Source organism: Stylophora pistillata, chromosome 11 (assembly GCF_964205215.1).
Source record: "Stylophora pistillata chromosome 11, jaStyPist1.2, whole genome shotgun sequence".
Lineage (NCBI taxonomy): Eukaryota > Metazoa > Cnidaria > Anthozoa > Scleractinia > Pocilloporidae > Stylophora > Stylophora pistillata.
This window is the reverse complement of record NC_142529.1, coordinates 18,061,314-18,089,150: the sequence shown is the minus strand read 5'-3', so window position 1 is coordinate 18,089,150 and position 27,837 is coordinate 18,061,314. Positions and strand designations below refer to the sequence as shown.

The 27,837-nt window shown below is 39.0% G+C and overlaps 1 protein-coding gene and 1 pseudogene across 3 annotated transcripts; both read left to right on the top strand.

Annotated features, from left to right (window-relative positions):
* The first annotated feature begins 4,904 nt into the window (after positions 1–4,904).
* On the top strand, positions 4,905–20,166 carry LOC111339600 (uncharacterized). Of its 2 annotated transcripts, none has more exons than XM_088738365.1 (7): positions 4,905–5,387; positions 13,939–15,483; positions 15,698–15,835; positions 16,238–16,280; positions 16,655–17,431; positions 18,197–18,397; positions 19,214–20,166. In XM_088738365.1, the coding sequence occupies exons 1-7, from the start codon at positions 5,132–5,134 to the stop codon at positions 19,413–19,415; spliced, it is 3,162 nt and encodes a 1,053-aa protein (XP_088594491.1). In that variant the 5' UTR covers positions 4,905–5,131; the 3' UTR covers positions 19,416–20,166. The 2 variants fall into 2 exon arrangements, with proteins under 2 accessions (XP_088594491.1, XP_088594492.1); XM_088738366.1 differs by lacking the exon at positions 4,905–5,387 and adding an exon at positions 9,839–10,038.
* A 705-nt stretch (positions 20,167–20,871) lies between these two features.
* LOC111323160 (L-amino-acid oxidase-like) lies at positions 20,872–27,657 on the top strand (annotated as a pseudogene). Its single transcript, XR_015993151.1, has 7 exons — positions 20,872–21,183; positions 22,452–22,886; positions 23,100–23,237; positions 23,647–23,689; positions 24,066–24,842; positions 25,598–25,797; positions 26,705–27,657. The product of XR_015993151.1 is annotated as an L-amino-acid oxidase-like (transcript).
* Positions 27,658–27,837: the final 180 nt, after the last annotated feature.

Genomic DNA, 27,837 nt, shown 5'->3' with positions numbered 1-27,837 from the left:
TTTTTTTTTTTTTTTCCTATGTCATCAACACAGAAATATATAATTCCGAAACAACGAGATTAGGTTTTCTTATCCTTTTTCCTCACAGGTTTTTATCTCTAAAATCACAAAGCCAATGATTTTGTTCGGAGCAGTTTGTTTTCGTAGGCATTTTGTCTGGCTTCATTGCCGGTTTCTAGGGAAATTAAGACAAATTTAATAATCCTTAAGACATAGCTATCATATTTTATTGGATTTACCCTTTCGGTATGATCCCCTCAAAGGTCGAATCTCCGCAAGTATGAAGATGTCCAATTTCTGTTCCACTATAAATATGGAATGTAGCTACCCTCTTCGGAGAATTGTCCGAGGGCATGCTCCCCCGGGAGATTTTGAAAATTAGTTCTTCAGAAAATTGATTCCAGCATTTTGAGGGACAATTTAGGGGGTTCTACCGAACTACCCGAACCGACCCCTAGATCCGCTCCAGATCCTCAAGTCGCTCCAATTCAAGCACTGTTAACAAGGTCTCAAGGAAGTGCACGTGATGGCCTTTACGGTTCATGATTAGAACTAAGACCATATTCCTTTGTTAAAATTTTGGCCATTTTACGGCTAACTGTTAATTCTTTCCATTGCTGTTAGAAGAAAATTTTTTATGGTTCACATTTTTTACGGCCAAAAATAAAATCATGAGGAGAATTGGTAATGAGGTCTTGGAAATGAAAGGGCTAAAGGCCGTCTTGGCTGACGCTCGCCGAAGACTGATCTATTAAGCATTACAACGTTGACTTTGAGCCAATCTGTTCTTTTGTAATTTACTGCCGGTTTTCACTGTCATCACCATCGTCAAAAGCATTCAACAAATAAAGTCAAGAATCTCAGCGATAAAAGAAGATGGATATTCAAACAGTCTCAGAAAGATTCAGGTCTGTGCGATGCTTCGGGCGGGAGATATTCGAAGAAATGTATACGCCAGCTTTGTGTCCCCTTGGGGCAAAAATATGGCGGCCGGAAACTAACAAGAACATATGTCATCGAGTTTTTCGATAAAAAGCCTGTAGTCGTCTTCTGAGCGCTCATAAAGATCTATATTAGTACTTATACTAATACAAGGGTTGTTCAGACTGCGAAATCTCAGCGGATAAGTAATTTTTTTTAACCTACGTGATAGCATGCTCGGTCGCTTTTTTAATATTGTGTCACGCAAAAGCTTAGAAATGTAGCCCGCTTAATCAAAATAGGAAAAACTCCTATCAAACTGAAAATTGGTAAAAAATATAAGTCTTCAGCTGTTCAAACAACCAGCTGAACTAAAATCTGAATTCTTATTTATTTTAATTTTGATGAAGCAAAAAATTAAGATTAGCCTAGGCATGAGCGGCATGAAGACTGATAGAGTAGGACAAAGGTGAGATCAGTGTATAATGAAAATAAGAAGATTTATTTCATCCATACTGAACGGACTGTGAAAATACATTGTTTGTCCAATCAGACACGAACCATGTTAATTCACTCGTTCGCAACGCTCACTCGTGAATAAAAATCGTTCACGCGCACTTTCCATACAATAATTTTTGTTTGGGGGCGAATGATAAGATTTGACCGTTTGCCGTCAGGCTTTTGAAAGCCTGACGGCAAAACTGAAGTTAAAAAAGTTAAAGTTAACAAAGTTAAAGTCAAAAAAGTTAAAGTTAAAAAAGTTAAAGTTAAAAAAGTTAAAGTAAAAAAAGTTAAAGTTAAAAAAGTTAAAGTTAAATAAGTTAAAGTTCATGAAAAGTTAAAGTTAAAAAAGTAAAAGTTAAAAAAGTTAGAGTTTAAAAAGTTAAAGTTAAAAAAGTTAAGGTTTAAAAAGTTAACGTTAAAAGCTTAAGTTAAAATTCGGAAAGCATAGAAACAGGTTTTAGGCGAAAATCCGTGCGCATGACTTATCATTCAAGTGCATGCGCTGGCCTAAGAAGGCCAGAAAATTGAGCATCAGCGCTGCAAGTTTGGTGGTTTGTAGTGGGTTTAATTTTATGAGAACATTTGCATCGCTTGTGAATGACAGATATCTCTACGTTGGACTTAGATGTGGAGGGAAGAAAAAAAGAGAAAAAAAGGAAAGAAAAAGAGAAGTATTTCCCAACATGTTTCTAAATACTATCTAACAAATTTCCACTAAAACACAAGCTAAACAGTAAAATCAAGTGTGAAAGCTGTTTTAATTTTTTAAGTATATAAGGATCTGGGATTATTTAATTAATAACTGATAGGTCATCAGCGCTGACCATTTGAAATTCCATATTGAAGCCGTTTCAGCTTCTCTTTGTGTGGCCCGTCTTCGTATCAGTAATAGTGCTTAAGGTTGGGTTTCCGTATAGGAACTGAATAAAGCAAAAGCCAAACCCATAAATTGAAGTTCCCCTCTCCTTTGTGGGAAATCCGCAATTTCAATTTGACAATTGTTCTAACACTCTTTTAATTTATAATAATCCACTCTTCGTCCCAGAACTCGTGCCAACAGCTCAATTAGTTTGATGCTTCATTAGGTAACTTGTGTTTTCTCCAGATTGTTTGTTTGTTTGTTTTTCCACTTTGAATTCTCACCGACTCTTACTTACAACGCCATCGAAAGGCTGTATTTAATAAATAGAGTTGCATGTTACCGTGCGCCGCGCCCGTTCGCTATCATTATAGATGTCATTATAAGTAAATTGAAGGTCCCCTAGACTTTTTACGTGAAACGTGATAGGGCGATTTTTTTCTCGTGAGTCGTGATTTGAATTTTTTTATTTATTCGTGAATCGTGATTGAACTGTGGTAAGATCTTTTGACGAATTTTTTTTTTTTTTTTTAATTTAACTCTGACCCATGAGTTAAGAACTGAATTAAACGGGATTCGTGAACCATTTTGTTTTTGGTGATGAATTTCCGGCTATTTTATTCGTTTTAAAATGTACGTATAGTTCTCTAACGGCTGTGGTTAGGTGTTAACAGGAGATAGACTTCATGTGGATCGATAAAAGTCGCAAAACAGACCACGACTGGTTCTTGAACAACAAAGATGAGATATTACATCATCTTTTGTGGCGTAAAACTGGTCAAGACGAGAAAGTAAGAGAGTTATTCAACGTGATTGTCTTTAGTTTCGCGTGAAAGTGAAAGAGTTTTGGATATCATATGTGATGCATGAAAAGGCCAAATATTTTTTCGTGACTGAGTTTTACAAAGGGTATGGGCGACCCTCTAAATTGTGCAACAATGAAAACGTAGGACACAGGGCGCAAAACCGAGCGTGTCACGCATACTTGACGTCTTCTGTAGTCTTTTACAAATCAGACGCACAGCACCATGGAATACATTTGTTTCAGATGATAAAGAAGCATAAAAATTGTTAATAGTGACGTTATTTATGCGTCTGTCCTTCACGCTTGTTATGTAATAATGTAAAAATCACTATCAGCTTTCTAGCGGTATAGCTTTCTATAGCGGATATGTTTACATTTTTGTCGTTACCGCTAGCATCCGTTTTCCGTTTGCCCATCCCCTTTCCGTTGTTTCGCAAGGAACACCTAGTGAGATAATAGCCGGAAATACACTGCTATGCAATGACCCTTCCTCCCCCCCTAAAAAAGGTTCCCTTTCCTCGAAAATGTCCGTTTCCAATCTATTTTTGTCAATGTTTCATCCAAAAAAGACTGAATTTTAAAGTGTCTTTTTATGGTGTGTCAAAGGGGTTAACCGTTAGCCGTAAAAAAGGCACAGCATAATTCGTCCGTTAGGCATAAAAAGTTACAAATTTGAACGTTTACGTCGCAAAAAAAGAGTCAACGGTAAAACTTTTCAACCGTAGCAGGAAGCTAAATTACGAATTCCGCATCGTTTTCAAGATGAAATTTGGGTTAAGCATTTGCTAATTTTTTACGTGACAATCTTTCATTATAATTAACGCGGCCTTTCGAGAGGAAATGAAGTGACCAAGACTCCTTCATAATTTTTTTTTCCGATATTCAAGGAATCTTTTATCAGTGTTAGTACGTGATTGCCTCGGGCAAAGTTTTTTTTGGGCAACTGAGCAACGAGAAAATAAATAAACCTTTAAAAAATTTAAGTACCTCATTGAGCGGAAGCTGTGCCTGACAGGACTCTGTAAGTATCTTGTTTCTCATGGTGTGCGTGTAAGCTTGCCAAATCGAGGTCACGCAGCAAGCATGGGAGGGGTGGAGGGGGGGAGGAGGTTACTTGGATCAATATTTGCTGCCGGGCTATGTGCCGCTGGGTTCTCAGTAACTCCACAGTCTACTGTAGTATATTCTGTGGACAATTGTAAACTCCGTCTTACTCAACTCTGGGAAAATGAAACAAATTTTTGACGGCGAATCTTCCCATATTTAGATCCCTATTTACCAAAATTTTATTTCCCCGAAAATTCGAAAATGTGCGACCCAATTATAGTGACTATTGAAAATGCAATCTCATTATGATCAATCCAGTCGTGGAAAAGCCTATTACAAGGTTTTATGTTATGTTATAGGTTTACTAAGAAGAACCCCATCTGCCCCACCCCCCCCCCCTCCACCACACCATTTGCTCGTGATCGAGGTCACGCTGTAAGACGTAATAAATGGAAACTGATATCAAGGAGAAGAAGTGTGTTTGGAAACAGCATTCCACAAATGGATAAACAAAGACATTGATACTTTTTAACCGTATCTAAACATTCTTTTGTGTGAAATTCTTAAACAACCTTTTGTTTTTCGCTGACAAGATTTTAATTGAGGTTTATTTTTGGGATGTAGCACTAAACAATAGTCGTTGAAAGCTGAAAAAAAGAAAATTATTCCAAGACCAATAGATTACAGACGGAAGAGTTTATAGATTGAGGATGTAGCAAATGAGGAAAATTATGACAAAGCTGCATTTGGAGTAAAAAAAAAAAAAAAAGAATGAAAAATAGAAGTTGTCAAATCCGGTAGTTTCGGATTAAAGTGTTCCGTCTATGAACGTAATGATATTCCGTCATCAGGGCGTGACTGTTGTGGTTAAAAGCAAAAAGGTCGCATTTTTCTGCGAGTCATATTTCAGGAGCATTTTGCAGTTACAGAAACGTTTAAGGGAAAGAGAACTCTAGTTGACTTCAATTCACGGTCAAGCTAAAGCGTTCACGAAAATGTCTAAAAACTTTCGAACTTTTGACAGCACAACCACTCTGACTGTGAGTGAAGGCTACGATTTGACGAATCAGCATCACTACTCGAAAAAAAGGTGCCATTGTGCTTGCGGCGCTTTGAATCGGAAAGTCACTTTCCGTGTTTGGCACCTTTTGCTGTTCTTCTTCATCATACTGGTGATAATGTTGTTGGTGGGTCTGTTGGCAGCAATGTATGGTCCTAGAAACTCTACATTCTCTAAAAGAATTGGAAAAGGTAAAGATAATTTGTTGTCATGTTGTATGATGTTTGCCTTAGACAATGCCGATAGGGGCCATCTATCCAATTTCAAGCGAAGGCTGCAATCACGAAATCAAAAGGGAACAATTTAGTGCGAGTTAAGATCGAGCATCAAAAATGTTTTTGAAATCTTTGACCCTATTATACTTGGGTACACAACACTAACTTAGTACCCCATATCCTTCGACAGCAAAGTGTTTTCACGTCAATTCAACAGAGATTGTTTGCATACTGTCAAGAGTCAAAACAGTATCTTTGAAAACTAGAGTTTCCTTTGTTTAAGAAATTTTCGAAACGCAAATTTTTTGTTTACGAGATGACAGTTATATTAATAAGTATGAGACAAACAACATATTCTGTCTCCACAAACACTCTTCGACAGTTCTTCAGCTAAAGAGATTTATTTTTACAGACAATCTTGGCCGAATGTCAGAAGTTCTGCGGTGTATCAGTATATTTTGATCAGGCTATCAGAGGCTAGCTCTATCGAAAGCTAAATTCGTTTTCTCCGGCCGTTTTAATCGCTCTTTTCCGACTGCAACATCACAGGTTCCTTTGATTCATCGAAAGAACATTTTTTACAAATAATTCCGTGTTTTGTGAAGCTGTGATCAGCGGGATGGTTTTATAGTTTTCCGTGCAGCAGTTCTCTAATCGATATGTCTAAAACTGCTGTGATGGAGACTATATGCCGGTAGACTCAGTGGAAATGTCACAGACAAATAAAAACTTTATCTTCGTAAACACCGCTAAGGGAGCGACAGATATCTAGTTTACCGTGGTCTCCGTTTCTGCTTCTTCGCTCTGTCTTTGATTAATACTCCTACAGAAAACAACTGATTTATTGAGTGCTCTTTGTTTTATAAAAACTACAAAACAATCTGTAAATAATTGCAAAGATGTTTGCATGGGAAGCGCTTGTTTGAAGGGTCAATGCTGACCCACCTCTTTCGGACTCCAGTCGGAAATGAAGAGGGCATTGAGGGCAGTCACGTATCAGGTTTTTACGGTTTCCTTTCGTTGAAAACGTTTAGTATATACCCACGTAATGTTTGTTTCACATTGTGAATCGAAATTTATGTTCAAGTTCTTTATCCATGCATTCTATGCCCGCGTTACTGCGCTTCCACATACTGGAATTCGACAAAGTGCCCTTAGTATCAAGATTGCCCGTTTTCATCACGTTTTTATCACGTGAGTTGAAGGAATTGATGAAATGAACGTTTCTCTGCAAGATCGCTATATTTAAAACTAAATTTTTCTACTGGCTCAAAACTTAGCAAGAGATAAAACTGGCATTTTCAGAAATCATCTTAATTTAATTACCTCTTTTTTTCGGTTTGCTCTCTTGGTGGTCACTAGCTAACAGGAAATCATTACTGTTGTATTTCTACTTTAATTATTTATTTCTGTTGATTACGCAATTATCAGTCACTACTTACTCCCATCAAAGTTATAGATTCTGTTCGTTTGTTTCATTACGATCCGGGCTAAGAACTCTCAGTTTGCAACATGCGAATTTTACTTTTTCAAAGTAATGGCCTCTATTTGATTTTGTAATGGCTTGAAATGATGAAAATCGGAGGGAATACGATATTGTCTTGCCGAGGTTTGTGAAGCGAAACTGTTGCCTAAGGTCACTCTGGCATCCTGTTGCGTCACAACTTCACATGGACAAAAGTCATCTTTATTTGTTCTTATTTCCTCTTATTGCATTCTTTTAATAAAAACGCGATGGCAAATTTAGACCAATTTTAATTTTAACTTTACATTGAGAAACTTTATATGGACAAAAGTCATCTTTATTTCTTCTTATTTCCTCTTATCGTATTTTTTAATAATAACAACGCGATGGCAAATTTGGACCAATTTTAAGAAAAAAAAATGTGAAGTTATTTTTTGACATTTCGTGCATTTCTCCTAATTGGGCATCATCTATCAATGATTAATAATTTTAACTCCCAAGATCTGATTGTTAATTCTCTCCTCTAGCTGCCACGCATTTCCTTGCAAATTAGTACCAAGAATTTGGCGTCAGATCAAGAGAACAACTTTGAATTCTAACTGATGAGTTTGAGCATTCTCGTTACCTGGATACTTCATACTTTACTTGATGGATATTGTGGGGAGAAGTCACAGCTTAATCACTTCTGAGAGTTAAAGTGTTAAAGTAACTGAGGTCTTTCCTTCCTGCTAGCACTACTTGGAGGATCGCAATGGGGTGATAGCTTCTACGGTTAACGGTTAAAATTTTGGCTAATTTATGCCTGACAATTATCGTCATTCTACTCTTGTTACCTGAAATTGTTTTTACGGTTTCTATGACTGGATTGGTAAAAACTTGTCAATTTTTACGCGTAATGGCTAAACTTTTGGCATTTTTTACCTCTATCAGTTAACCCCATTGAGATCCTCTTCTTACATGGACAACTAAAATGTTCCTACAATGCTTTCCACTGCATATATTGTTACTTACATCAGAGCATGTACCAGGAGACTGGACACGAACGTAAAACCCCACCTAAACTTCATTTATATTTCCACAGGCGGCCCAAGCTCTCTTTGAGAACCACACAAGGAACACAATTTGCATATCGATTTATATGGATATGTATGGGATTTTCTACAAGATAGCCATAGAGATAGTTAAATTGTGTTCCTTGTGTGGTTCTCAAAGAGAGCTTGGGCCGCCTGTGATATTTCTAACTGAGCCCCCATGACGCTCCCACCGTTAACTAGACGGCTCTGACAGGCTATTTTCATCATTCGCTCCGACGAAAGGCTAACGCACGAAATGTCAGCTTTTATAACCGTAACGGTGGCCAATTTACCATTTCAACTTTGTTGATATATTCAAATTATTTTCATCAAGGTTTAATTGATTATCTTAGGAGATAAACACCAACGAAAATACTTCTGAAAATGACAAACAAAAAGAAACAAAAAAAAATTTCAATTAAGAAATCATGTGGCTTTCTGCAGAGCCGGCGTTCAGACGCGCAACTCACGCATAACTCACGCTGTCAATCAACCCAAGAATACGCGTGTTTTGCTTAATAAAAACGTGTTTTTTAGCTTACAGAAAGTGCTTTCTTTGATTCTTCGGTTCCGTCAAGGTTGAACCAATTCAAGACAATACTAAAAGTCGGTTTATTAAAAGCCAAAGCTAAACATTAAGTTTTCCTATTATAATTCAGTTATTTGAGGACACTTACAGCGCTAGAGCAAGATGGTAAACAAGCGCCAATATGGCGGCCTTTGTTTTATGAGACATCTCAATTTTTACAATTTGCATATCAAAATCGTGACGCCTGTATGATTTCATGTCAGTTTATACACTAAAATGGTATGTCAAAGTCACACTTCAAAATTAATCAAGTCCTACGTGTAAAGCTAGTCTCAAAAAGAGATTAACTAAGCTTACAATGTTTGATGTATGATCTGCCTTCATACACGTACTTCTATTCCGTGACAAGAGTTAATGTTGCGTGACGAACGCCGTGACCATGATAGTTCTTCACGTGTCATCCGTTTCAAGAAAATAATAAAGTCTATCAATTTTTTAAAGGAGAGCTACTTTATAGTGAGAGGAGAAGAGAAAAATTAAAACAATTTAGGAATATTCTACAATTTGAAAGTTGTCTGTTTACAATATCTCCTGCGTGTCATCTGGGCGGGGTAAGCCCAGTCCATTCAAATCAAAAATGTTATCTCAAACGAATCGGATTTCTTGTGACACTATAAAAACGTCAAGTTCAGCAAACTCTGTCCAGATTTGAGCTCAAACCGCTCGAAAATGTCTGGCGCTCAGACATTCGACAGCTCGACAACGTTAAGAATTTGCGAAGAAGGATACGATGTCACGAACCAGGAGTATTATTCGACAAAGCGATGCACTTTTTCGTGTTGTAATTGTCTCTATAAAAAATGTACTTTTCGTGTGTGGCATATTCTGCTGTTCCTGTTTATAATAATCGTCATAATTGGAGGTCTAGCAGTTATAATCGCAATGCTCGGCCCTGGAAGTCCAGATTTAAAATACTCAACTAGAGCCGGATCAGATAAACCTGAAGGTGGCTGTAAAGGTATTTGTACGTAAAAATTGATTAGGAATGAAAGATTTGTATATATGATTGCTCACAATTGTCATCACGATGGCAAATGATCCAAATGCGCGCGCCTCTCTGATTATTTTGTGCCGGCCCGAGTCTGTCTCCTCAGGAGTTGATGAGCTGCTGGTCTCATCCAAAAACAAAAACAAAAAATGAAGACGCAGGACTGATACAAAAAACAGATTTCGAAGGTTTTAATCGTTTAAGAATGTGATTACCGGCCTGCGCGACCTTCTGTAATTCGCTTATTGTTGTTTGTGCCTCGATGTTTAATATCCTTGGGGAGGTTCTTGTTTCATTAGCTTTTAATAAGAGTGAGGTGCGCTAGGACTGGCGATGTTCCGCGATCTCAACTTGGCCTGCGCTGGATAAAGAGGATCTTACTACAGCTATGTTAGAAAATTAAGAACTCGAGATAGATTCACAACTCCAAGACGGGATAAACGGTCAAGAAAACAAAACAAAACAGAAAAAAGGCAAAGCAAAATAAAATCGAGACAAAACGTGCAAACAAGGTGAGAGGTATGACCTGGTAAGTAAGACAAAACTTTGCGAGACTCTCACGAACCACCCAGCATCTTTTATTTGAACTTGTGACAACTGCCATTGAAACGAAGTCTGTGCAGCGTGGCTTTCAGGTTAAAGAAAACAATGAACGAATTTTCCTTGCGTGATTTTTCATGTTAGGTGTTAATTTCCTTTGTCTACCTCAAATTAAGTATTGACACCCAACTTCGAAGGAGAGCGTCACAGATAAAAAGCGATGAGTTCCAAACTGAATCGCTCAGATACGCATCTCATATTTTACGCAGACAAAAGTATAGATGACAAAGCTCTTCAATTATGAAGTCAATAACATTTTACTTTCCGACAAATTCTGGAATGCGACTCTTCACTTGAAGTGATCTACTGATAGAGTCTAAATAGAGAGAGAAAAATATTCAACATTTGGATAAGTTTACTCTTTTGAAAAATGACAAAAGCACTCGATGTACGCTTGTGCTCGTACTAACAGCTTTCCAATGGATTTCATTCGTAACTGGCTACTCTTGACGAATTTTGGTAACAGAAAATTAAGCTTGCATTAAAACACGGTGGATCCATTACAATCAGTTATAGGAATTTTGGTGACAGAAGATTAAGCGTGAATTAAAACATGGAGGATTCATTTAAATCTGTCAAACAGACGAAAAAGACACAGTTCGTGATGTTTGTTCAACTTGAAATTTTCACCGCAAGAAATCCGGTGGTGGAAAATGAAATGTGATGACTTTCATTTGACGTAACGTGGACGCGAAGGAATGCTGTTTCATGTCAAACTTTTTGTTGAAAGCAGAGGCGGGTGCATACAAAACGAACCGGCAAATTTTTCGCCATGAGATTTCATTAATTCCGTATCATTACCAAAAAGTACACTGATCTAGCATTGGCTATTTCACTTTAAACTATTGGATTGCGCGTTGCATGAAGACATTCTAAGTATCTAAAATACATAATGATTAATTTACTTGAAATGACAGAAAGAATGAAATGAAATGAAAAAGTTCAATTATCGAATGCTTTGTTTTTAGGGTCAAAAATGTGAACTTTTCAACGCCAAAACTAATGACAGCCATGGCAACGGAAATTGTCTTTAAATTGTGGTCACGTTTCGCTTTACAGTGGCAAATTGTCGTATTCCAAAACGTGCAAGCTGTAGAGGATAGATTTAATTATTATTTACAAAGACAAACAATGTTCTTTGTAACCTTGGTATAAAGGATTAAGGTAAGGACATTGTAAGATCACTAGCGTGCATCGCATAGGATAAGATTAGATTTGTAGGTCGTGAACTTCTTCGAAGCGAAACATTTCGCAAGTATTACGGTAAATTTTGAGTAATTGAGCTAATTAAAAAAATGATTGCTTTGAAATGATCTTCTTGAATATGCATAACTAACCAATGACATTCTTAATTCTTAATGCACTCCAGCGTCTAACAGCTCGAGAAACAGAATGAGGATTTTTGTGAATTTGAAATTTTTTGACGGGACACCTGCAATAATATTTACTGTAGACACAAAGCTGCGATAAGCTGCGTTGAGAAAACGTTCTCAGACAGATGTACTGATTTAAAGGTTATCCAGTAATCTTCCTGCGTTGCGGGATGCAACAAACACAGCCTGACTTGTGGCTTCCGTAACACAACGGCCATTCGTCCGTGCATGTTGCGAACGTTGTAGTTCCTCTTTGCTATGTGGTATACTTTAAGTCCTTTCTGGCCGCCAGAGTAAAGTTGTCTGACAATAGTTTGCAGACCAAGTTTAACTTTTATAAGGCAGAGGCACAGTCCTATCTGAAAACAGGGTAAAAAATCCATGCTTTACGGCTAAGGATTTGGAGAACCGGGTGGTTCATTCCAGTGTGTAGGCAGTACTGAGGAGTACCCTGGCTACTGATTTTCATGTGCGCTCTGTTCCGAGAAACTTGCTGCCTGCGCATAACATGTCATTGGTGAGTGCGTGACTGGTGCAAATGTGTGTGTGTGTTACAACGACAGTTTCTTTAGAAACCCGGCCCTTCAAGGGTTATAAATGACTATGAAACAGTCCAAAAATTGTTTTAAAAGCAGTGCTATAGTTTTGGATAAAGGAAAAAAAAAGAGAGAGAAATGTTAACGTTATCTAGACCAAATATGGCTTTCTGCTTATCATATGACTAACATCTATGGGTGGGGTATGAGAGCCACTTGTGAAAGCCACCTGGATAGAGTAATCTATTGTTAATAGACCTTAATAACTAGGGTCCATGGATTTTACGATCTGTACGGATACTATTTACTTTCGCTCTCAAACAACATGGAAATGTTACCAAGCAGACATTTGACAGCTCGACAACTCTAACAATATGCGAAGAGGGTTTCGATTCCACGAAAAAGGAGTATTTTTTGAAGAAGAGATATATTTTTCGAGTGTGGCAGATTTTGCTGTTCCTGTTCATGATAATCGGCATTAGTGGAGTTCTAGCCGTTATATTCGCAATGTTCGGCCCTAGAAGTCCAAATTTGAAATACCAGACCCAATGCAGCAAAGGTATTTAAACTTTATTTAGAACCACTGCGATCTCTCTGTTCTCGCCAATAACTGCAATGATGGCGAATGGTCCGAATGTGAGATTCTTGAACGAGTTTTCATTTTCCTGTTGAACTGAGTCTTTCTTATGCATTGAGACAATCGAGAACAAAATTTTGGAGGTTATTTCTGAATGCAAGGACGGGTCACTGTTTTAATGGGCTGACGGAAAGGTATAGTTTGACATCGGAGCCTCTGCTATATCGATTTTTAACCCGTCAGGAAATCACAGATTTTTTGTCATTTTAATGAACGAAAGCTTAATATTTTGATCCACGTCATTGTACGCGGAAATCAATAAGAATCCTCCTTAAAAATGTTCGATAAGTTAGAGCTTGTCTCTGTTTTTTTTTTTTTTTTTTTTTTTTTTTTTTTTTTTCAAACTCTTTCTCTTAAATGAAATAAAATTTTCATTTTGGAATTTTGAACGTGGATTTAGCTGGCTATTTTTTTCTAATTTCCGGGCCGAGTACACGGTCAATTTAGTCAACATGATCGTCGCCCGCGAAGCACGTCTGTCAGAGTGCTGGCACAGTTCTATTTATACCGAGCACTCTTTATTTGCGATGATCAACGGTAATTGCGGAAATGGGATGTTTGCTGCGAGATCCTTTAATTGTTCTCATTGAGAAAACTCAAAATAAATCATTGTGAAAAAACGTGTAACACCAGCCTGTTACTTTCATTTGTCGTGATTATCGCAATATCATCGACTAACAACTTTTCAGGCAGCAACTGCGAAAATTTGAACCTCTGTCATGACGACTGAAGCATCAACCACACCTGGTCAATAAAAACTATACAAAATTACGAAAACCTCTGAGAGCCAAATTGTTCGAAGGCTGATTAGGGCCAACCTAGAGAAATTTTTAATTTTGGTTTCTTTATCTTTTTGTTCAAAAGCCCTTCTCGGATGATGATCTCCATTCTTTGAAGGGCATCCAATCATCAAAATGTAGAGAAAACGAATTGTACTGACTTTTCTTTCAAGGCCTTCGGATCTGAAATCGGATTTCACACTAACTCTGGATTCTTTTACCCAGCTCTGAACAACCCAGCCTGACGGTTACGAGGCAATCTGTTGCACTGAGAGGAATCTTAACTCTTTACGCAAAGCAGTATCAATCATGTCACACAGCGACAACATAACGCTTCAAATACTGCGTTATTTAATATTTACTGTCATCAGTACTATTTCTTGTCATCCTAGCGATGAAAATACACGATTAAGTGATCTTATTCTAGTATCTTTATAAAAAAGAAAAAAAACTTAACGAATGTTTTGTGTTTTCATTACTTCATCAGAAGGTGGAGGGAACACAAAACCGACTGAGGAGACCACAAGAAAGAAACCAACAGAGCCGGAACCCACAGCTCCTCAGGAAACAACTGTGAGAAATGAGCGTTCTACTACAGCTAAACCCACAACTACCACTGTCGCTGCCACCTCGGAGGCAAAAACTCAAACCACCGCAAATCCTATGACAACGCAGGATACCACCACAGCACAACCAACAACCAAAGAAAAACCAACAACCACAGAAAAACCAACAACCACAGAAAAACCAACAACCACAGAAAAACCAACAACCACAGAAAAACCAACAACCACAGAACAACCAGCAACCACAGAGAAAGCAACAACTACAGCACAACCAACAACAACAGATAAAGCAACAACTACTGCTTCACCAACCACTGCACAACCAACAACCACATCGCAATCAACAACTACAGAACAATCAGCAACTACCGCTCCACCAACCACAGCACAACCAACAACAACGGAACAACCAACAACTACAGCTCAACCAACAACCACAAGAAAACCAACAACTACAGAAAAGCCAGCAACCACAAGAAAACCAACCACAGAACAACCAACAACCACGGAACAACTAACAACCACGGAACAACCAACAACCACAGAACAACCAACAACCACGGAACAACCAACAACCACAGAACAACCAACAACCACAGAACAACCAACAACAACAGAACGACCAACAACCGCAGAACAACCAATAACCCCAGAACAATCAACAACCACAGAGCGGCCAACAACCACAGAACGACCAACAACCAGTGCCCCACCAACGACCGCTGCCCCAACAAGCACAGCACAACCAACAGTTACAGAAAAGGTAGCAACAGTCGCTCTAACAACCGCGGCACAGCCAACAACCCCAGAAAAGGCAACAACCACTACTTTTACAACAGCAGCTCAACCAACAGCTTCAGAAAAAGCAACAACCACTGCTTCAACAGCCGCAGTTCAACCAACAACTACAGAAAAAGCAACAGCTACTGCTCCAATAACCACAGGACAACCAACAACCACAGAAAAAGTGACAACTACAGCTCCAACAACTATAGCACAACCAACGACTTCTCCTTTACCAAACACCACTGTTCTTACAACCACAGCACAACCAACAAGCAAAGAAAAACCAACGACTTCGGCTTTACCAAAAACCATTACTCCAACAACCACAACACAACAATCCACCACAAAAAAACCAACGACTTCCGCTTTACGAACAACTAGTGTTGCCACGACCACAGCACAACCGTTAACCACAGAAAAACCAACGACGTCTGCTTTACCAACAACTACTGCTCCAAAGGCCACAGGACAACCAACAACCACAGAAAAACCATCAACAACTGATTTGACTACCACAGCACAAATTGAAACTACTGCTGTAATAAACGCTACCACCACACTTACCACAGCAATACCAACAGCTACTACTGTAGCATCAACTGCTGGGCCAACAACAGCAGCACCGATCACGCCCCCTCATAAAAAAATCTTAGAGTGCGGAACAGCTATAGTTGGCGCAGGTGAGGACTGGGCACTACTAGTCGGTTGCAGTTCCGTAGGAGATCTAGGACTCATAAAATCTTTTAACTCTTAAAAAATCGATTCTTTTAGATTGTCGCAGTTGTTCGTATGGAAGCTTAGAGAATTGGTGGTGAGAAAGCACACAGTGATAGGCAAGTCTATTCTCGTCAGCTACTGGCTGGAATTCTTAAATTGATTTCTTTTCATTTATAGGTATTGGTGGTCTATTAACAGCTTATGTCCTTCTTCTCAACAAAAATGAAACGAGCTTGTGTATCTTTGAGGAAGAGGATTATCTTGGAGGAAAAATTTTGGATTTCAGTTTCACTGAAGTTCCAAACGTCACAGTAGGTTCGTTTTAAATTATCGTATCGACCCAGCAAAGAGTTGCAGTTCAATATGAGGAACTGGTCATGATTCATCTCCTGGGAGCGGTTAGGGGGGGTTAGGGGTGGGGGGAAGGTTGTGAGCGGAGGATTTTGGTTGTGTCGCAATCAAATTTACCTGATCCCCCATAAAACTCTTTAGTTTTCTTATGACCACTCAGTTAATTTCTGTATCCTTTATACTTCATTGCTGACAATTGACCCCTTTAAGTTCCCCCCAAAGACATGTAATCCCCAAAAAAATCTCTAACTCCCCTTTCCTAGGCGATGTTTAATCAGCGTTTCCTACCGAAACCATTTTTAGCCACCCTGATGGACTTACCTAGTGGATAATTTTGTAGATTTTCAACTTACTTTTGATTCGTAGGCCTTGGACAGTGGAACATTTACGGCGGCAACTATGAAGAATTGTAAGTGTCATCAACAATTCTAAAAAAATTTCACATTTTGTTTATTTCGTTCCCACATTCTTTTCATCTGACCGATTTCGTTGAAATTTTTGCACACGAACCAATGATAAACTTATTTTCAACCAACTTGATCTCATGATTTTATGTCTTACAAAACTCTTCTAAAAAGTAGTCCTTTGCAGGATATCGATATTCCCCTATTGCCAATCCTCATCCCTCACACCCTCCAGAAAATTGAACTTGTAAATTACTCGCCTCCGATCCGAGTTTGTATATGTATTGATTTGTTTACAGAGTTTTCTCGAATTAATACGTTAGAAAATCTATAGCTTATGATTAGCTCCAATTTTTTTCTCATTTTCACTTCATTTTAGTGAGCTTGTCAATACATTGGGAGTCACTAATGACCTTTGGACCAGGAAAACCACTCGTGTTGAAGCTCGTGGTGTGTACACAGACAGTTTTGATTCCCTAAAGTCACAGGCCTTTCCAACGTTAAGTCATCGAGCCCCGACGAACAACAAAAGCCTGTCAGAAATCGCAAAGTTTATTTCTGATAATAAGAGAAATTATACCCAGTTCTCTACAGTAGACACGTTTCTTATGCACGAGCTGTCTCCGGAGGGAGCCAAGTTCATGGCAGATACTTTTGGATTCAAGGGTGACTATATGCAAAAAATAAACCCAAACAGTTATAGAACCTACCTACACCATGAGGAGTTTCTCGTAGATGAGAAACATAGTCAGGACGACAGGAGGCCTACCGAAGGTATGAGTGAGATTGTCACAGAACTTCAGAAAAAAGTGGAAAATCTTGGTGGAAAAATCTACCTCAAAGAATCAGTAACATCTGTTGACAAAACTGAAGGCAAGTATGTCCTTCGAACGACGACCTTAACGGTAGAGGCCAACAAGACAATTATCACTGTCGGACCTACGGCTTTGAAGAAGATAAAAGGTGACGTCATTACGAACATCACAGATCACGAGATTTTTAACTCCATCGTAAGTATTCCTGCATTCTTTGGAGCAGCGGTCTACAAAACGGCGTGGTGGAATGACACTACCGCCGCTAAGAAGAACAACGCTCTGCAGCCTTTGGACATGTTTATATCCAGCAGTGACCGTTTGGGTATTACCATGCCTTACCAGTAAGTGATCGTTAGGTCGAACGAAAGTGTGTATGACTTAGGGACTGTTCATCAACTATAACAAAACGTGAAGGAAAGGGGAAGACGTGGGGAAGGAGAGCATCGAAGGATTTTAGTCGTGTCACTATAAAACAAGCGGATCCCCTTGTAAGGCTCTGTTATATTCCTATGACCCCCCCCCCCCCTCCCTTCATTGGCAGTTATTTGGCAGTAACTTTTCTGCAGTCCCCCTTAGACGCTGTTGGCGACGACTGATCCCCCAGTCCCCCCCCCCCTGAGAGCCAAGTGATCGCCCCCAGAGTCTCCCCCCTCCCCCACCCCAAGATGATAAATAACAACTGTTCCATAAGTGGCAAGAAATAAGTGTTATTCCTGAAAATGTAGGACTTCAGGTTGATTTTGTCACAATGTTTTATGTATCGCTTGGATTTGATTGGAACATATTGTCCCAGTTGGTTACCAATTTATTTACATTTTCAACAGCACGCTGAGAACTTCTAAATCCCTGGAAAGTTTTTCTGAGGTTGCAATAACTAATATGTTAAATTAATAGGTACACCCTGAGGTTTCGCGAGGGCCCTTCGAATAAAATAACAGTAAATTCAGGTCAGCTAAGTGTATGGTTTGGGAAGAAGAAGCTAAACTTCCTTTAAATTTTCCGATGATAATTTCAGCTCCATCGATCAACGGGTTGTTTCGCGAAAGTTTCATGGTCTGGGCGACTGAATTTAAATCACTTTTAATATGTGTTACTTCTTGTTTTAGGGGTACTGGGCCAAACGGAGAAGTGGTGCTACATACTATAGCTAACAATGGGGGAAGCAGTGACATGTGGGGACAAATGTTACAAATTTCTAAGAAGACAATCGACGAACAACTGACGCGAGCCCTGAAATACAAATTTCAACGCGAAAACATACCGCAGCCCCTGAAGACTACATATAAATATTGGCAGGAAGGTTTCTGGTGAGTGCAATCTGCCACCGATAATAAAAGCGCAAATGCTTTTCCATTAATACCCTTTCACTCTTATGATCTAACAACCACTGGCTGCGTTCTTCCATGTACCTCCCAAACATTTCCTTGAAAAACAATAAGAGAACCGAGTGTTCTGTTTATTATTTCTTGTATTGAGTTAAAGAAGAAATATTGACTATCATCGATATGCTTTTCCGTTAATACCCTTTCACTTTCACGATCTAATGACTGGCCGAGTTCTTCCACATACCTCCCAAACGTTTCCTTAAAAAGCATTAAGAGAACTTAGTGTTTTGTTTATCATTTCTTGGATTGAGCTAAAGAAGAAATATTGACTGTCATCCTCGAGGACGATTATGCATCCGGGAGCATCTTGAAATTTCCTTCAAAAGTTGTAAGCTGCTGAATGCAGTCTGGCAAAAGTCCTGCGTTAAGTGTTGTAAATTAAATCGGAAGAGCCACATAGTGGAGATTTAATACAGATACCGTACTATATTGTGCAGACAGCGGCTGAGTATCTTACCATGTACACGTACGAAAAATAACGTCAAGGCTATTACAAAATCAACAAATGAATCATTTCCAGAGAGATAAACTTTCACAAATGGCAGAAATTAAATAGGATACTAAGGCAAGGCAGGGCTAGAATCTATTACGCTATTGAATGTTAAAGCGCTCTTTTTGGGGTTGCTGTCTTAGTTTCAAAACCTGGAATTCAAATACCATTCCGATAACACTTGTTGGGTGGAAGGAGAGGGAACCTCTTTGTCATGTTTATGAACATTTCTTTCTTTGATAATACAGGTTTTTCCAGAAGCCTGGTACCAACTTTGACTTAAAAACCATCCGTCAATGGGCCAAGCGACCGCTGACCGGACAAGATGTATTCTTGGTTGACAGGGCATTCAATAATTTTGGTGGATGGTTACAGGACACTTTGCGTTCAGCGAATGATGCGTTAGTGGAGGGCTGGAATGTAAAACTGCCATTTGATGTTTATCTCTAAAGTCATAATCAGCCAGCTTGAACGATCTTCATTTTAAAACCTTTTGAGAGAGAAATGAACACTATCATAAAAAGGAACGGTTTGAAACCGGAGAAAATTACCATCAGCAGTATTATTTTTCAACTGACGTTTAGATTACAATAATTACCATAGCAACGCAATGTATCTGATTGATAAGAACGGAAAATAGAGGAAAATTATCGAAGAAATGACAGTCTTCCCTCAAAGAGACCCAGGCAGCCAGAACCAGCGAGGATATCGAATACGTAAATGAACGAAAACCCTTAATTCCGAAAGGAGGGGGGTGAATGCCCAGGAAAGATATTTTCTCCCCTCTTAAGCTCCTTCCAACAAAATTTTCCACAAAAAATGAAAACTATTCCACTAGTTAAAGGTTGTAGAATAAATTATTAGGAATAAACGTCGTATAATTCAGGTCATAGACAATGAGGAAAACTGGGTAAATCAAGGAATTGTTTAGCAGTATTTGTTGGCATAAAATATTTTCAGATATTGTTCTTCTTATAGGCGTTTAGTATACACCTTTATTGTGTACATAAATATATCATTGTGACTAGTTACGCGCAAAAAGAGCCTTTGTAATTTTTATCACAACTATATAGTAAGCTGTTAAGATGTATTTTAGAGACAACGACAACACATGGAGTCTCTTTGTAAAAAAGTTAATGGTCATCATTTATGAATCAGTTATTAGAAGTTAGCAATAGATAATAAACTTTATCAACAAACATTGTTCAGCGTTTTCCTTTTGATAGAGCTATGGATAAAGTCGACCTGTGTAGCAACTTGCTTAGGAATAACCATCGGAAAGAGGCTACCTTGCCGAGGGCCTTTCGGTCAAAAGGTGTTCTTTATTGAAGCAGTCGAAAACATTAACCGGACGTTTACACCGCAGAAAAATTGGGTACACAATCGCCAAACACTGGGAAAGTGGCATACGAATCCCGGTTTTTTCACGATTTGCGGCCACAGTCGCTTATGACACCAAAACCTTAAATATACGGGTCGATACCCATCCTAACTAGAAGGGAATGCATCGTTTACAACAGAAAAAACTTGGGTCTGTTCCCGATTGTTACTGGCGTGTGCTTTTTATCTTAATTTCTTTTTTGTCTCTCTAAGTTGTCTCTGTGAGGTGAGTGCGAGATGCTTGTGAGTGTGTAACCTGCGTCATCAGCGCTGGCATATGTGTGTGACCGTGATAGACGTAACAGTTCCTCGAGAAAATTAAATCTTTAGGAAGTAATTACTGTAAAACAATCCTGACTTGCTAAAAAGTGAACTAAATTGATAGGTATTGTAAATAAAGAAATAATAAAACTTATTTGAAATGTTTGTGTTTACAATGGAGCGGTGATTTGTCTTTTTCCATGTCATTTATAAGAGGCAAACGCAATTAAAAAGGGTCGCCTCAATAGAATCAAATTTCTCACTAACCTTCAACTTGGGACGCAACTTCAAGGTCTGATTGATTCTTGCTAAAACTGCTTGACAATGTCTGTTGTGCATCCACAGTCACTTGAACCTTCAACAACACTTGAAATCAGCGAGGATGAACATCGTTTGACGAAAGATCGATCCTTTTCGACAAGCTGCGATTGTTTTCACAAAAGATATGTGAGATGCAATATTCGAGTGTGGCAATTTCTGCTATTGTTGTTGGCAATACTCGTCATCATGGGCGGCATAACAAGTTTACCTGCAATCTTTGGCCCTGGAAAAGCTACCCTTGAAGAAGAAAAAAGAGGTATATCAATTTTGATATCTCGTTCAAAGATGAGTGATTCAGTTATTGCCACGATGCTTCCCAATTACCGAATAAAACAACGAAAGCAGTTAGTCTAACATTTCCGCATTGTATTCGGTAATGCTATTTCGTGATCCACTGTTTATGGGAGACAAGTGGTTCACAACATGTTTTTTCCCCCCTCGTTTGCCGCACTTGAAGCCTGCCGTCGGCGCATATCTCTTTCTGAGCCTTACTAAAAACAAACCACCTTTACAAAAACTAAAGGTGAAATACGCCGAGGTGTATAGAGGTTACCCGCTGACGTCACGTATCTCGTAGCAACCATGTTGGCCGCCATCTTGAAGGTCAGGTCTTCCAATATTAACAAGCGATTCTGACCATGTCGGCGAAAAAAACTTACTTTTCAATGCTCGATCCGCTCGATAAAGAGAAATATTGCAAAAAAAAGCTTGTATAGACAACATTGATCCGTTTGAGATCGCAAATAAGGAATGATCGTCAAATGTTAGCGATTTTCCACCGATAACTTACGTGGACCTCGTGAACTATCTAGTCCTAAATTCACTGGACGAAAAATTTAGGATGCATATGAAGAAAGTTTAAAGACGTAAAATACGTCGACGTGTATATTTAATTTTAAATCAAGGAAACTTCTCTGGTTGTAATCGCCAAAGTTGTTCCAAAGTTTATGGCACACAGACACTCTTTAACCCTACGTTACTAAGTCAAACATACATTGCGTTTTCTTTGTGAAGAAATTGTACGGTTAGAACTTTGCGGTAGCTTAGCAACTCTGATTAGTAGAACTTTTTTTTTCAATGTAAGTGACCCTCGACAGGTCATTGAGGATGGGCAACAGGTTAAAAAATGATAATGTCTACGTCTGTTAATTTTGTGATATTAATGATTGTATTATGAGTGTTGAAAGAAGACTTATGCTCTGCTTTTTCTGATAATTTGATTTGACAATAAACGGAAATTTTTGTGTACGCATAACAACAATGTATGAGAAAATGATCGAGGGAAATAAACGCGAAAATTAAGTACAAGTGCGGGCGTGCAAAGAGAAAAGAGCTCTTGCAAACATTTTATAAAACCTGTGCCCTTTCACACTTTTAATATGATAATACTAAAAAGTATCTCCTCTGTCGTGTTTTTTCGTTTTGCTTCGTTTGTTTGTTTGTTTGTCTTTGTTTGTTTGTGTTTTGCGACCACTGCTCTAACAACTACAGCAGAATCAACAACCGCTGCTCTACCAACCGCAGATCAACCAAGAACCACAGAAAAAGCACCAACTACTGCCCCAACTACCACAGCAGAACCAACAACCACAGAAAACGCAACAACTGCTGCTTCAACTACCACAGAAAACCCAACAACCACAGAAAAACCAACAACGACTGCTCCAATAGCCACAGTACAGTCAACATCCACAGAAAAACCAACAACCACTGCTCTGCCAACCACAGCTCCTTCAACATCCACAGAAATACCAACAACCACAGAAAAACCATCAACAACTGATTTAACTACCATAGCACAAATTACAACTACTGCTGCAGTAAACGCTACCACTACACTTACCACAGCAATACCAACAGCTACTGCTGAAGCATCAACTGCTGGGCCAATAACAGCAGCACCGATCACGCCCCCTCATAAAAAAATCTTAGAGTGCGGAACAGCTATAGTTGGCGCAGGTGAGGACTGGGCCCTACTTCTCGGTTGCAATTCCGTGGGAGATCTAGCACCCATAAAATCTTTTAACTCTTAAAAATCGATTCCTTTGGATTGTCGCAGTTGTTCGTATCGAAGCTTAGAGAATTGGTGGTGAAAAAGCACACAGTGATAGGCAAGTCTATTCTCGTCAGCTACTGGCTGGAATTCTTTAACTGATTTCTTTTCATTTATAGGTATTGGTGGTTTATTAACAGCTTATGTCCTTCTTCTCAACAAAAATGAAACGAGCTTGTGTATCTTTGAGGAAGAGGATCATCTTGGAGGAAAACTATTGGATTTCAGTTTCACTGAAGTTCCAGACGTCGCAGTAGGTTCGTTTTAAATTATCGTATCGACCCATCAAAGAGTTGCAGTTCAATATGAGGAACTGTTCAGGATTCATCCCCTGGAAGCGGAGCGGTGGGGGGGGGGGGGGTGGGGGGAAGGTTGTGAGTGGAGGATTTTGGTTGTGTCGCAATCAAATTTAGCTGATGCCCCCATAAAGCTCTGTAGTTTTCTTATGACCACTCAGTCAGTTTCTGTATCCTTTATACTTCATTACTGACAATTGACCCCTTTACGTTCCCCCTCAAAGACATGTGATCCCCAAAAAAATCTCCAATTCCCTTTCCTAGGCGATGTTTAGTGAGCGTTTCCTAACGAAGCCATTTTCAGCCACCCTGATGGACCCACCTAATGGATAATTTTGTAGATTTTCAACGCTTTACTTTTTATTCGTAGGCCTTGGACAGTGGAACATTCACGGCGGCAACTACGATGAAATGTAAGTGTCATCAACAATTCTAAAAAAACTTTCACATTTTGTTGATTTTGTTCTCACATTCTTTTTATCTGACCGATTTCGTTGAAAATTTTTGCAAACGAACCATTGATAAACATATTTTCAGCCAACTTGATCTCATGATTTTATGTCTTACGAAAGTCGTCTAAAAAGTAGTCCTTTGCAGGATATCGATGTTCCTCTATTGCCAATCCATATCGCTCCCCCTCTCCAGAAAATTGAAGTTTGTAAATTACTCGCCTCCGATCCGAGTTTGTATATGAATTGATTTGTTTACAGAGTTTTCTCGAATTACTACGTTAGAAAATCTATAGCTTATGATTAGCTCTAATTTTTTCTCATTTTCACTTCATTTTAGTGAGCTCACCCATACATTGGGAGTCACTCATGATCGTTGGATCAGGAAAACCACTTGTGTTGAAGCTCGTGGTGTGTACAAAGACAGTTTTGATTCCCTAAAGTCACAGGCCTTTCCAACGTTAAGTCATCGAGCCCCGACAAACAACAAAAGCCTCTCAGAAATCGCACAGTTCATTTATGATGATAAGAGAAATTATACCCAGTTCTCTACAGCGGAGACGTTTCTTATGTACGAGCTGTCTCCGGAGGGAGCCAAGTTCATGGCAGATACTTTTGGATTCAAGGGTGACTATATGCTAAAAATAAACCCAAACAGTTATAGAACCTACCTACTCCATGAGGACTTTCTCGTAGATGAGACTCAAAGTCAGGACGACTCGAGGCCTACCAAAGGTATGAGTGAGATTGTCACAGAACTTCGGAAAAAAGTGGAAAATCTTGGTGGAAAAATCTACCTCAAAGAATCAGTAACGTCTGTTGACAAAAGTGAAGGCAAGTATGTCCTTCGAACCACGACCTTAACTGTAAAGGCCAACAAGACAATTATCACTGTCGGACCTACGGCTTTGCAGAAGATAAAAGGTGACGTCATTACGAACATCACAGATCACGAGATTTTTAACTCCATCGTAAGTGTTCCTGCATTCTTTGGAGCAGCGGTCTACAAAACAGCGTGGTGGAATGACACTACCGCCGCTAAGAAGAACAACGCTCTGCAGCCTTTGGACATGTTTATATCCAGCAGTGACTGTTTGGGTATTACCATGCCTTACCAGTAAGTGTTCGTTAGGTCGAACGAAAATGTGTATGACGTAAGGACCGTTTATCAACTATGACAAAACGTGAAGGGAAGGGGAAGACGTGGGGAGGGAGAGCATCGAAGGATTTTAGTCGTGTCGCTATAAAACAAGCGGACCCCTCGTTAGGCTCTGTTATATTCCTATGACCCCCCTCCCTTCATTGGCAGTTAATTGACAGTAACTTTTCTGCAGTCCCCCTTAGACGCTTTGGCGACGACTGATCCTCCCGTCCCCCCCCCCCTGAGAGCCATGTCATCGTCCCCAGAGTTTCCCCCCTCCCCCACACCAAGATGATAAATAATGACTGTTCCACAAGTGGCAAGAAATAAGTGTTGTTCCGGAAAATGTAAGACTTCAGGTTGATTTTTTCATAATATTTATGTATTGCTTGGATTTGATTGGAACATATTGCCCCAGTTGGTTACGAATTTATTTACATTTTCAACAGCACGCTGAAAACTTCTAAATCCCTGGAAAGTTTTTCTGAGGTTGCAATAACTAATATGTTAAATTAATAGGTACACGCTGAGGTTTCACGAAGGCCCCTCGAATAAAATAACAGTAAATTCAGGTCAGCTAAGTGTATGGTTTGGGAAGAAGAAGCTAAACTTCCTTTAAATTTTCCGATGATAATTTCAGCTCCATCGATCAACGGGTTGTTTCGCGAAAGTTTCATAGTCTGGGCGACTGAATTTAAATCACTTTTAATATGTGTTACTTCTTGTTTTAGGGGTACTGAGCCAAACGGAGAAGTGGTGCTACATACTATAGCTAACAATGGGGATGCAGTGACAAGTGGCGACAAATCTTACAAATTTCTAAGAAGACAATCGACGAAGAACTGACGCGAGCCCTGAAATATAAGTTTCAACGCGAAAACATACCGCAGCCCCTGAGGACTACATATAAATATTGGCAGGAAGGTTTCTGGTGAGTGCAATATGCCACCAATAATAAAAGCGCAAATGCTTTTCCGTTAATACCCTTTTACTCTTATGATCTAACCACTGGCTGCGTTCTTCCATGTACCTCCAAAACATTTCCTTGAGAAACAATAAGAGAACCTAGTGTTCTGTTTATTATTTCTTGTATGGAGTTAAAGAAGAATTATTACACGACTCGGGCAGTCAGAGGGCCAATAACTAAAATCAACCAATCAAAATGCTCTATTGCCGTTCAATATGCTTTTCCTTTAATACCCAGTCACTTTCATGATCTAATCACTAGCCGAGCTCTTCCATATACCTCCCAAACGTTTCCTTAAGAACCATTAAGAGAAGTTAGTGTTTTGTTTATGATTTCTTGAATTGAGTTAAAGAAGAAATATTGACTGTCATCCTCGAGGACGATTATGCAACCGGGAGCATCTGGAAATTTCCTTCAAAAGTTGTAAACTGCTGAATGCAGTCTGGCCAAAGTCCTGCGTTAAGTGTTGTAAATTAAATCGGAAGAGCCACATAGTGGAGATTTAATACAGATACTGTACTATATCGTGCAGACAGCGGCTGCGTATCTTACCATGTACACGCAGGAAAAACAACGTCACGGTGATTACACAATCGAAAAATCAATCATTTCCAGAGAGATAAACTTTCACAAACGGTAGAATTTAAATAGAAAACTAAGGGAAGGTAGCGCTAGAATCTCTTGCGCTATTGAATGTTAAAGCTTTCTTTTTAGGGTTGCTGTCTTAGTTTCAAAACCTGGAAGCCATCACAATTCAAATATGATTCCGATAATGCTTGTTGAGCAGAAGGAGAAGTTAGGAATAAGGTTGTTCTCTCTCGAGGTAACCTCTTTGTTATGTTTGTCAACATTTCTTTCTTTGATAATACAGGTTTTTCCAGAAGCCTGGTACCAACTTTGACTTAACAACCATCCGTCAATGGGCCAGGCGACCGCTGATCGGACAAGATGTATTCTTGGTTGACAGGGCATTCAATAATTTTGGTGGATGGTTACAGGACACTTTGCGTTCAGCGAATGATGCGTTAGTGGAGGGTTGGAATGTAAAACTGCCATTTGATGTTTATCTCTAAAGTCATAATCAGCAAGCTTGAACGACCTTCATTTTGAAACCTTTTCAGAGAGAAATGAACACTATCATAAAAAGGAACGGTTTGACACCGGAGAAAATTACCATCAGCAATTTTATTTTTCAACTGACGTTTAGATTACAATAATTACCATAGCAACGCAATGTATCTGATCGATAAGAGGAACGGAAAATAGAGGAAAATTATCGAAGAAATGACAGTCTTCCCTCAAAGAGACCCAGGCAGCCAGAACCAGCGAGGATATCAAATATCTAAAAGAACGAAAACCCTTAATTCCGAAAGGAGGGGGGTGAATGCCGAGGAAAGATATTTTCTCCCCTCTTAAGCTCCTTCCAACAAAATTTTCCACAAAAAATGAAAACTATTCCACTAATGAAAGGTTGTAGAATAAATTATTAGGAATAAACTTCGTATAATTCAAGTCATAGACAACGAGGAAAACTGGGTAAATCAAGGAATTGTTTAGCAGTATTTGTTGGCTAAAATATTTTCAGATATTGTTCTTCTTATAAGCGTTTAGTATACACCTTTATTGTGTACATAAATATATCATTGTGACTAGTTACGCGCAAAAAGAGCCTTTGTAATTTTTATCACAACTATATAGTAAGCTGTTAAGATATATTTTAGAGACAACGACAACACATGGAGTCTCTTTGTAAAAAAGTTAATGGTCATCATTTATGAATCAGTTATTAGAAGTTAGCAATAGATAATAAACTTTATCAACAAACATTGTTCAGCGTTTTCCTTCTGATAGAGCTATGCATAAAGTCCACCTGTGTAGCAACTTGCTTAGGAATAACCATTGGAAAGAGGATACCTTCCCGAGGGCCTTTCGGGCAAAAGGTGTTCTTTATTGAAGCAGTCGAAAACATTAAACGGACGTTTACACCGCAGAAAAATTGGGTAC

Bases quoted from the DNA above. Each gene is read 5' to 3' on its own strand.
- LOC111339600 (XM_088738365.1), top strand. From the start codon at position 5,132: ATGTCTAAAAACTTTCGAACTTTTGACAGCACAACCACTCTGACTGTG. The intron at 17,432-18,196 runs GTAAGTGATCGT...TTCTTGTTTTAG, and splicing joins GGTATTACCATGCCTTACCA to GGGTACTGGGCCAAACGGAG. The intron at 18,398-19,213 runs GTGAGTGCAATC...TTGATAATACAG, and splicing joins TATTGGCAGGAAGGTTTCTG to GTTTTTCCAGAAGCCTGGTA.